Source organism: Danio rerio, chromosome 8 (assembly GCF_052040795.2).
Source record: "Danio rerio strain M-AB ecotype USA chromosome 8, GRCz13ab, whole genome shotgun sequence".
Lineage (NCBI taxonomy): Eukaryota > Metazoa > Chordata > Actinopteri > Cypriniformes > Danionidae > Danio > Danio rerio.
Genome location: NC_141028.1, coordinates 60,982,501 through 60,995,000, shown reverse-complemented (window position 1 = coordinate 60,995,000; position 12,500 = coordinate 60,982,501). Strand labels below are relative to the sequence as shown.

Genomic DNA, 12,500 nt, shown 5'->3' with positions numbered 1-12,500 from the left:
CACACACACACACACACACACACACACACACACACACACACACACACACACACACACACACACACACTGAGAACAGCAGCCAAAAATGAGCTAAACGTGACAGGAAATCACTCGAGAAGAATTTCAGGATAAAGTTCAGATAAGAAACCGGACCGGACTTGTTTTTAGATCAGCGATAGTAAGCCTGCAGACACACTATAGAAAATAACACTGACTTTTAAAGGTTGAAAATCTTTAAAAAGAATGTATAAGAAGCGAAGCGACAAGCGATATATTCCTCACTGTCAATGCCAAACTAAGAGAGCCATGATGATTCAGTAGAGCAGAATCTAGAAGAGAATTAAACATAAATAAAAACAGCTTAATTTCAACATAAACTCTTCAAATCAGGATGTGTATGTATATAATACCAGTATATTATATAATAATAGTTAATAAAAAATATTTAAATGTAAAAATTATATTAAAATAAAAAAGAATAAATAAATAAATAGAAATCCAATGTTGATAAATAGTGTTGACTTAAAACTGCTTATGCTGCGTTCACACCAGACGCAGAACGCACGTCAAGCGCGAGTGATTTACATGTTAAGTCAATGCAAACGCGCGAATAGACATCCTGCGGTGTGATATGCGTGAATGGCGCGGCGGGATTTGAGCGTTTTGCGCGTTTGACTGGCGAATTGCTCGAGTTTGAAAGTCTGAACTTCAGCGGACATTGGCGCCGCGTTAACCAATCAGGAGCTTGCTCTTGTGGGGGCGTGATTGTGAGGGGGGGTTGGGGCGGGGAGCCTCCAGCCGACACCAACAAAAACACTCAGCCAGAAGCACTGCTGAAAGCCTCCATCATCCAGTTTCAGTTTCTGGAGGAGTTTAGGAGCTCACAGATGCACCTCTGAAAGATTCTAGTGGACTCAGACACGGCCCTAAACGTATCGACGCTGTTTATCAGTCTTCATAAAGCACGTAAACAGTTAATTTCTCAATAAAATCCATGTTAGCCATTTAGCTATGAAGTTAGAGTCACCGGGCAGACAGAAGCCCCGCCCATCACGCGAATCCGCATCTTTTCTGAAGTGAATTTGACGCGCGGATGAAGCGGGGTTTGACGCGCAGATGAAGCGAGTAAGCTCAAATGTTCATGCGACTATTTACGCGCAAATAACGTGGTTTATGCGCGTGTTCTGCATCTGGTGTGAACGCAGCATTATATAATCTCTGTCTGCTTCTGATGGTGTTTTCGTCTATGCACTACAGCGGTGTAATGCAGACGTCAATGATTCGAAACATTGCTGTATTAACGCTGTATAAATAAATGACATTTATTATTAAAGGTCCCATGGCGTGCTTTGAAATGTATGTTGTACGTATGATTTCAACTGAAACATAAAGAGAGGGCGGGGCATAGAGTAGCTCCTCCCTTTTATATAAAAACAGCCAATGGTGTTTTGTTTTCTCACAGCTCTGCAGGTGAGAGTGGTTGAATTCCATAGATATATACACTAGATGTCGCCTGGCCTATTGTTGTCTATTGGACGGAATGTGTCAATAGCGCCGCCATCTTGGTACAGGGTAGCGCTCCTTTGAAATGAATGTGGGACCAAGGTACAGTGGAGGACTGTGGCCATGCAAAGCCAGAGATTTACACATATACACATATATCTGTGATCGGGAGTTTTCCTGGATGTTAGTATGTTTTTTTTTTTTAATTACGAAAATTATAATTTTACATCACTTTTCTACATTGATGGATCAGTGACCGCACGGGCATTCCTGACAAAAAGCTTGTGTTTGTGTGTACAGAAATGTACTATTCACCCTCCCTGTTAAATCTGATCTAATCATGTCCTGAAACACAGCTCCTCTCCTGCTTTCACTGCTCATACTGACGGAGGGAGCGATTCGTTTCTGAATAAATCCCCCGAACGACTCTTTCACTAACGTTAGTCGACAATAATACAAGTTTCTGGCAGCGCAGCATCTCGTTGTCATATTTCTTTTGCATTGTTTGCTGATTTTATTCAACAAAACTAGCATAAGCCGAGTGTTTAGTGTGAGTTGGAGCTGCTTTGCCGTATGGTGAGGGCAGTAAGTGACTGTAATCATCAATAACGTGACCTGATCAGCACAAAAGTTCAGAACAAACAAAAGCAGAAAAAAAACTTAATATTACCAATGAAATGTTCTGCCTTTGTGCTTTGTTTTCTTTGTTTGCTCGTTACTACACCAGTAGACAGCGCTAAAGTCCCGCATCTTCATGTAATAACACTGTCTTGACTAGTGCGGTTGAATGACATTTGTCCTGGGAGCACTGTACCAATATGGTGGCGCTATTGACGCATGCTCAGGGTCCCTATGCCATATCTAGTGTATATATCTATGGTTGAATTCAAGTGCATCAAATGAATAGCGCGAGGGGTTTGTCGGATACTAGAGAGCATTTGATTGAAGGTTTGATGGGAATCTGAAGTATGAGGTGATGGTTAAAAAAAAATGTTGATCATTTTAGGCGGAAGTGACTAACTGGAAGCTTTATATCAGGTTTATCTCTTCTAAATGTGAATTTTGTCACCGTTTTGGAGCACACTGGATTATAGAAATCCTTAAAACTAACAACATGATGTTAACATCTAAAATACATTCAAGGGACCTTAAAGAATCAACCATTTCACTGACATCTGTTTTACATTGCGACCACAATTGTTCAGTTTAGACCAAAAACACTCAACAATTATTTTCTTAGCTTTAAATGTGTCCGTTACTGACGGACCAACAGGTTTTAAACAATCTCCTGACATGTGATTGAAACAGCAGCAGCAGAAACAGACAGACGTGTTTGTGAGGGCCAGCCGCAGCATTCCCAGCATTCCTCTTTAGGTCGAGACTCGCTGAGCCGTTTTAGGCGGAGACAGAAACTCCCGCACAAATTCAAACACACTGATGTCTTTTAACTCGACAAGACCGCATATGCTTTAATGCACAATATAGACTGCACTATAAATGAGTCCTACATGCTTGTGCTGTGCAACAGGACAATATACATATCGCAGAACAAAATAAACAGTCTAGTGTGCTCTGTCAGGAATATTGTGGTGTTGCAAAATACATCGTTTACAGTAACACTGTCATCATTCATATGTTATAGACTATTATAGGAACACAGACAGAAACAGCATCGTCAGAAAGTTGCAATATTGAAAGACAAGTACAGCGTTTACATTCTGCATTTCATTGAGAGATATTATATATTGGGCATGTCAACATTGCTTTTTAAAAAGTGTTTTATATTGTGTTAATATTTTAAACATTTATTTAAACAACTATTAATCAATTTAATTTACAGAAATGGTACTATACCGTGATATCTATCATTATCGTTTTTATTGATTATAAAATAAATAGAATATATATAGTTTATTAGCATGATTTCCAAAAGACACAACTGTCAAAGTCCATCAGGCATATGTAGGACAAGAATAATTTGATGATTTATTAAAATACTGCATTTAAAATACCCAAAATTAGCATCTTAAATATTTGTACTTTTAGGTTTTATACATTTGACAACAGGACTTTTATCATTTCAAATTGTATAAAATTTATCTTTATCATTTATTATTAATTATATATATATATATATATATATATATATATATATATATATATATATATATATATATATATATACATACACACACACACACACGAACACACACACACACACACACAGACATTAAATATATTTTATTATACATTATTATACCGTACTTTGACATTTTACTTAAACAAAAGATATTTGAATCCTCGAATAAACACTTGCATTATGTGTGTGCATATAAAATCAATTTAAAACTGATTTCATTCAGACACTAAGATGGATCAGACACTCCTCTTCCACCATGTATGCGCATTTGTGCGTATATTTATGAGTATGTATGTATATATATATATATATATATATATATATATATATATATATGCATGTATATGTGTTTACATATATACATACATATATATATATATATATATATATATATATATATTTTTTTTTTTTTTTTTACATATATAAATATATATATATATATATATATATATATATATATATATATATATATATATATATATATATATGTTTATTTATTTATTTATTTATATATGTGTGTGTGTGTTTGTGTGTGTGCACACAGATATATACACACATACATCTCAAGCAGATGAAGAATGAGTTTAAATGTATAAATATAATGTATATATACAAAAGCCAAACTCAGGCAGATGATGGAGGAATCTCAATAGTCGTCATTCTATATTCGTCAAGCAACATAATTCATAATTTCACCGAATTTAAAACAGCACGGAGCCTCTCCATCACCATCATCTCAGCTGCACCACAATGGCGTCACTTCACCATATCAACCCCTCGAAGGCGTCTTCATCCGCCACACACCATCCACAGTTTCACCAACCATACTGCATATCGATGAGTGTGAGCGTGTCGCGGTGTTATTTACCTCTCTGAGCTGCTCCAGCTCCCGGCGGACGCTCTCATACTCGGCGTCCAGCTCGTCGTACTGCTGCTTGAGCCGCTGTTTGTCCTCCAGCACCGCGAGCCCATACTCCGCCGCCTGGATCTTCTCCTGCGTGGTCTCCGCCAGCTCCCGGGACAGCCGCTCCACATCCTCCGCAGACATCTTTACCGCTCACAAACTCATTATCGGTGTGTTTCTAGGTGTCCGGGGCGCGGAGGAGTCTGTGCTGTATCCCGCTTACTGCAGCTCCATTCCCGCAGAGCGACCGCTGCTCTGCGCTCCGCTGCCCCTCAATAACATGGAGAAATGAAGACCTGAGAGGAGGATCTACCGGAGAGGGGCTTTCCTTGGAATGAAATCAGGCGCGCTGCGGGATTTGTAGTTTCTTTGGACGTTCTTTGTATTGGAGCAGATGGGGACAAGAACTCGTGTCCCGTGATTCGCTGTGGTTTGACAGTTTGGATACCGGAAGTTTGAATGAACCGGCTCCCTGCGAGTGACGTGGAGATCTCCGTCTAATAATAAATAATTTTGTTGATTAAATGTTATATTCGTAAGTGTTCATTTTCTGACAGAAGCCCTGATTTATAGTGTTCTATAAAGAGTCGAAAAAAATACTAACGTTACTCATGGGAATGTCCTTTCTGGTCTATTCAAATATAAATATACACATACACACTCACCGGCCACTTTATTAGGTACACCTGTCCAACTGCTCGTTAAGGCAAACATTTCTAATCAACCAATCACATGCCAGCAGCTCAATGCATTTAGGCATTATATGAGTCTCCATTTCTGCTGCCACATTCGGATGCTCGGCTCACAATCTGCCCTCAACAACATAAAAGCATGGATCATCCTGCCTTGTATCAGCGGTTCAGGCTGGTGGTGGTGGTGTAATGGTGTGGGGGAGATTTTCTTTGGGTCCATTAGTACCAATTGAGCATCAACGCCACAGCCTACCTGAGTATTGCTGCTGACCATGTCCATCCCTTTATGAGCACAGTGTCTCCATCTTCTGATGGCTACTTCCAGCAGGATAACGCAGCATGTCATAAAGCTCAATCATCTCAGACTGCTGAACATGACGATGAGTTCACTGTACTCAAATGGCCTCCACAGTCACCAGAGCTCAATCCAATAGAGCAGCTTTGGGATGTGGTGGAACGGGAGATTGGCATCATGGATGTGCAGCCGACAAATCTGCAGCAACTGTGTGATGCTATCATGACAATATGGAGCAAAATCTCTGAGGAATATTTCCAGTAGCTTGTTGAATCTACAACACGAAGGATTAAGGCAGTTCTGAAGGCAAAAAGGGTCCAACCCCGGCACTAGTAAAGTGTACCTAATAAAGTGGCCTTATCATTTTGGTTCTTGTATCTGTTGTTTAAACTTTAAAGCATAAATAAATAATGCCAATAAAATAATAATAAACATAATAATAATCGTATTATTATCAATAAAAGCTTATGTTAATAATAAACAACTTACTAAATATTGCATGAATAGCTCTTAATAAGTGTTTGTGTGTATGTATGTATTTATGTATGTATATATATATATATATAAACCGATTAGTTATTAAGAGCTATTCATACAATATTTAGTAAGTTGTTTATTATTAACATAAGCTTTTATTGATAATAGTACGAATATTATTATGTTTATTATTATTTTATTGGTATTATTTATTTATGCTTTAAAGTTTAAACAACAGATACAAGAACCAAAATGATAAGGCCACTTTATTAGGTACACTTTACTAGTGCCGGGTTGGACCCCTTTTTGCCTTCAGAACTGCCTTATCTATATCTATATATATATATATATATATATATATATAAACAGATTAGTTATTCGCCCGTTCATCCTCCGTCCATTAGTAGGTCTTTCTGCGTCGCTGAGTCTGGAAATGAAGCCTCCTCTGGCAGATCTATCGACAACAGCTCCACCTGCTGCCTCTGTGTTTATAACAGGCACTGGCTCTGAAAACATTTTTGCAATATTTTAGCACTTTTTTTTTCTCCTACAAGGACGAAAATCTCAACATATTTAATTTAAAAAAGTCAAACAATGTTTGCATCTTCAAGTAGTTTTTTTTTGTAACCTACTTATGTTTGTACTACATACCCCCACCTTTTCCTCACAGTGAACTACATGCTCAGTGTTTATTTGCAGTTCTCCAATTAATACAGCTAACAAATAAACAGAAGGAAATAAAAAATATGGCGAAGCAGTGGCGCAGTAGGTAGTGCTGTCACCTCACAGCAAGAAGGTCGCTGGTTCGAGTTGGCTTTCCTGTGTGGAGTTTGCATGTTCTCCCTGCAGTCACGTGGGTTTCCTCCGGGTGCTCCGGTTTCCCCCACAGTCCAAACACATGCGGTACAGGTGAATTGGGTAGGCTAAATTGTCCGTAGTGTATGTGTGTGTGTGTGAATGTTTCCCAGAGATGGGTTGCGGCTGGAAGGGCATCTGCTGCGTAAAAACTTGCTGGATAAGTTGGCGGTTCATTCCGCTGTGGAGACCCCGGATTAATAAAGGGACTAAGCCGACAAGAAAATGAATAAATGAATAAAAAATATTCTCAAAACATTTTCAAATCTGCCTGAACCGAAAGTTGTGGCGGGCTTTTACATCAGTGCATGACTGAGAAAACAACTAAAACAGAATATCAAAATAAATAAAAATAATAAAAAAACTAAAACAGAAAATCTAATAGATAAATTAATTGGAAAAACCTACAAAAATTAAAATGTAAAGGTGTTACACAATATTCTGCCTCGACAGCATCTAAATTTGATAATGCTAATTTATATTGTGTCTTCTGTAACTCGGGTATTGCATCAGTTGATCATCTCTTTGTCAGATGCTCACATTATAATGTTTTGGTCTGATTTATCTGTCTTTTTGACATCAGAATGTAAATTCAGCACTGATTTTTCCATGTGTGATATAACACAAAAAATACTGAATATTGAGTAGGGGGGCGGGGCTTCATAGTTGAGCTCCTCCTCTTAACTGTCACTCACATAAACATTGCACATTTTGATTTTATGAGGGACTTGCAACACAAGTAGGTTGGGTGACCTCCAAGTGGGAGGGACTTACACCACAAGTAGGTTGGGAGACGTCCAAGTGGGAGGGACTTACGCCACAAGTAGGTTGGGAGACGTCCATGTGGGAGGGACTTACACCATAAGTAGGTTGGGAGACCTCCAAGTGGGAGGGACTTACACCACAAGTAGGTTGGGAGACCTCCAAGTGGGAAGGACTTACACCACAAGTAGGTTGGGAGACGTCCATGTGGGAGGGACTTACACCATAAGTAGGTTGGGTGACCTCCAAGTGGGAGGGACTTACACCACAAGTAGGTTGGGAGACCTCCAAGTGGGAGGGACTTACGCCACAAGTAAGTTGGGTGACCTCCAAGTGGGAGGGACTTACACCACAAGTAGGTTGGGAGACGTCCATGTGGGAGGGACTTACACCATAAGTAGGTTGGGTGACCTCCAAGTGGGAGGGACTTAAGCCACAAGTAGGCTGGGAGACCTCCATGTGGGAGGGACTTACACCATAAGTAGGTTGGGTGACCTCCAAGTGGGAGGGACTTACGCCACAAGTAGGCTGGGAGACCTCCATGTGGGAGGGACTTACACCATAAGTAGGTTGGGTGACCTCCAAGTGGGAGGGACTTAAGCCACAAGTAGGCTGGGAGACCTCCATGTGGGAGGGACTTACACCATAAGTAGGTTGGGTGACCTCCAAGTGGAAGGCACTTGCGCTGCAAGTAAATTGGGTGACCTCCGAGTAGGAGGGACTTATGCTGCAAGTAGATTGGGTTGGTGTAGACCAGAGGTGCTCAATCCTGCTCCTGGAGATCGACCTTCCTGCAGATTACATCTCCAACACATATGAAACACACCTGCCTGTAATTATTAAGTACTGTTCAGGTCCTAATTAATTATTCCAGGTGTGATTGAGCAGGGTTGAAGCTGAAATCTGCAGGAAGGCAGATAAGGGTTGAGGGTTGGGGTAGGTGTAGACTTTTATTAAGCACAATCCTGGACTCTGTGTACCAAACATTAAACAAATAAATCTCCAGGTTTGTGCAGCCCGCTTGGAGCCGGCTCCGACCTCCACATGATTTTTCCTTCTGCGCTGCGATACTTTAGGTGGGAATTTGATCCCATAGCGCCCCCTGTAGATGAGACTTATGCAGTACACCTAACTTTACATTAAAAAACACAATTTACTGCATTGTGATTGTTAAACAAAGCACAAGCAAGACAAAAACAGATGAACAAAACACAAGGAAGCACACGAGCTCGTCTCAAACTGCTTTTATTACATCTTAAATAACAGTACATTTTAATATAGTTTCTATCTTGCATCCAGCTTTCTGTTGTACACTGACTTTAAAATTAAATACAAAAGATGGAGAAGGGTAGAGTGGGGGGGGTGCAGAGCGGAGAGAGTTATCTGTATGGAGAGACGCGAGGAGGAGGAGGAGAGGGAAGAGAAGAGAGGAAGAAAAAGCTCATTTTAGTTTCGTTTTTTTAGTTTTCTCGCCAAACTCCCGGCCTAACGCACAAACGACAGCACTTTATGTGTGTTTTTTATATTATTCATTTCGTACAGAATGTCGCAGAGAAATAAGAGAATGGAAGAAATGCCACTACAGCTAAAGAGAGAGAGAGAGAGAGAGATTCTTGATACATGTCGAGAGGAACAACAGAAAAGTTCTGCCATTCCGATGCGTCCGCCGTACTTCGTTCCACGTTTTTTTTTATTATTAAAGAACAAAAAAAACCTGTTTGTTTGTTACAAAATGTCTCTAGCACTGTCTTTGTATCTGAAATTTTTCTTTTGCTACAAAGAGAGATTTCTTTGTTCTAGTTTATTCGTGTGTGCGTGCATGTGTGTGTGTGTGTGTGTGTGTGTGGGACGGATCGACTCACCATTCGCAGTTGTTGTGATCAACATGTTTGCTTCTCTTGAGTGCATAGCTTCGAAAATCAAACTAAACCGTGTATGCACAGAGTAGCAAAGGAACGAAAATAAATACTGTGATGAGAGATCTATCCAACAGGCTCAAAATCAAAAGGAAAAGAAAACATCAAGGACTTTAGTTTCCATATGCACCTCTTATTTTTATGTATTTTTTTTTGTCGTTTTTTTTCTTTAAGCAATTCTACAGCATGCGATTTTTCTACGAGTTTCCCACCCATGGCAGACGACCAAAATAAGAGTTGTGTTTTTTTTTTTTGTCGTTTTTTAACTTAAAAATGTTCAATATCATTATGTTCAAACATTGATTTATACAACATGTCATTCACAGAGTATTAACTGTTTTCCAAGCACAAAACGGGCACCTCTGCTTCGAAATAATCGTAATAAACGAGAGAAATAATAAAGGAAGGACTGCCCACGACTCCTTCGAAACATCCGCCGCGTTCAAGAGAGAGAGACATCAAATAAAAGGATTGGTTAATCTTCATCGAGTTACTCCAAAAGAAAGCGTGACAGGAGGAAGAGTGTGGTTAAAAAGGAGAACGTTTCTTCTTGGTGAATCGGGTCGTTATGAACAGCACGTGCTCGGCTAGCGTCGCGAAACTCGATGGAAAAAATAATACATGTTAATAATCAAATTAGCAGGGACTAAATGTACAGGCCTGATAGCAGCTATAGTGGACCCCTGATCATCCAATCAGATGCGCGCACGCGAGCCGTCTGGACCAATCGGAGAAGGTTATTATCATTTTTAATCATACAAATTTGATAACGGGAGGTCCAGAAGGAGCCCGTGAAGCTTTCGGGAAAGATGACGTTAGCGTAATGACATTAGCAGTGGAATGAGTGTCTTCATCTCAATACAATGGTCCCAGAAAAGGATGCACAATTATCAACGTTATCCACTACAATCTAGCTGAGTGTAACAATTGTGCTCTTTTTTTTTTCTTCTTCTTCTTTTCTGTGTGTGTGGGTGTGTGTGTGTGTGTGTGTGTGTGTGTTTCCAAAAGGATCATTTATAGATGTCGGGGGTCAGTTCTGTTGAGTTTTGAGAAGGACAGAGGAGAATAGAATCGAACATTTGTTTGTTTGTTTTCGTTTTGGGGATCGAGTCTTCCAGTCAACCTTAGAGTCCGGATGCGGTCTGAGGAGAAGCAGAGAGTGTGTGTTTGTTAGTATTGTGTGTGGAAGTGCATTACTGGAATACTGTGGAATACTGGATTCTGATTGGTCAATCATGATATTATAAGACATTTTATTCTCAGATTGTGTGTGTATATAGTGTGTGTAAACAGTGTGTGTAAACATACGAGTACTCGAGTGTGTATAGTGCGTATATAAGTTTTCATGTTTGTATTGTGTATAGTGTGTGTGTGTGTGTGTATATTTATACAACAGTTCTGTCTGGTTCTCGAATCTGATTGGCTGATAGCTGTGATATATTTAAGTAATATCAGCACCCGTACAGCCTCTTTACCCTTTGTGTATTACTCCGCCCACATACAGCCAGCAGACACTACAGATCTACAGTGTAAAAGATGCACGCTCAGCTGTTTAACTGTCAGCTTATGATTTGAATCCAATGTGGAAGAAAGTAGTTCCTCATACAAAAGGGTTTTTGAGACTCTCCATGTCTGATTTTGTTTTTATATACACGATTATGGCGTCAAACTGTTGTATAAATGCAATATCACACGAGTAGCAGTGCGGTATGGCTGTATATCGGCACTGGTGGGGGCACTAAGGCACTCGGCCTGCAGCCTTGTATATATATGTATGTATGTATATATATATGTATATATATATATATATATATATATATATATATATGTGTGTGTGTGTGTGTATATATATATATATATATATATATATATGTGTGTGTGTGTGTGTGTGTGTGTGTGTATATATATATATATATATATATGTGTGTGTGTGTATATATATATATATATACATATATATATATATACATATATATATATATATATATATATATATATATATATATATATATATATATATATATATGTATATATATATATATATATATATATATATATATATATATATATGTATATGTATGTATATGTATATATATATATATATGTATATATATATATATATATATATATATACACATATATATATATGTGTATATATATATATATGTATATATATATATATATATATATATATATATATATATGTATATATGTATGTATATATGTATATATATATATATATATATATATATATATATATATATATATATACGTATATGTATATATCAGGGCTCAACAATAAGGACTGCTCAAAGGCCCGGGCCAGCGTGAGAGTTGTTTGGGACAGTAGAATGTTAATTTGCCTGTGACTATTTGTGTCAATCGCGTGTAAATGCAGTCTTAGAATCGAGAAACAATTTGTGCTTTTAAGTCTTTAAATGCTTCCTTTTCTGTGAAGTCGTAAACACCATATTGCTTTTTGGTTCCTTTAATCTGATTGGATGTTGTGAGCACGTTATTTTTTTCCACAACCTGGTAAAAACCAGTACAGTGAAGAGACGGCGACATGACAGCTACGTCAAATTATGAGGCTAAAAGGAAACGTCTGTTTCTAACGTTGTGGAAACAGATATTTACATGGGCACAACCAGCCTGATCTCACGAGGAAATGTAAGTATTTTACGTTTTGACAGTTTAGTGGCTAATTCGTACGAGTTCAGTTGTACGAAAATGTCCGATTTTAAAAAGGAGGCGTGGCACCAAACCCCACCCCTAACCCTAACCGTCACTCGGGGATGAGCAAACGTACTAAATAGTACAAATTAGATCGTACGAATTCATACGAATACGCCACTAAATCAAAAAGTTACGAATTACTGTGAGATTGCGTTGGCACAACATGATGACAAAAACGAAGTGATGTTTTGCATAGTTTTTTTTAACGTTTTTTTAAGTC

General features: G+C 38.6%; 2 protein-coding genes across 4 annotated transcripts in view; both read right to left on the bottom strand.

Annotated features, from left to right (window-relative positions):
* The window catches only part of bicd2a (BICD cargo adaptor 2a), a 48,447-nt gene extending 43,623 nt beyond the window's left edge, over positions 1-4,824 (bottom strand). For both annotated transcript variants that reach the window (XM_087265621.1, XM_087265620.1), the window contains exon 1: positions 4,512-4,824. In XM_087265621.1, the coding sequence (XP_087121747.1) occupies positions 4,512-4,691 (180 nt within the window). In that variant the 5' untranslated portion in view covers positions 4,692-4,824. The remainder of the gene's footprint in view (positions 1-4,511) is intronic.
* Positions 4,825-8,857: 4,033 nt separating this feature from the next.
* Positions 8,858-12,500, bottom strand: part of gnb1a (guanine nucleotide binding protein (G protein), beta polypeptide 1a) — a 64,350-nt gene continuing 60,707 nt past the window's right edge. For both annotated transcript variants that reach the window (NM_212609.1, XM_087262796.1), the window contains 1 exon segment: positions 8,858-10,686. The gene's annotated coding sequence lies outside the window, so the exon portion shown is untranslated.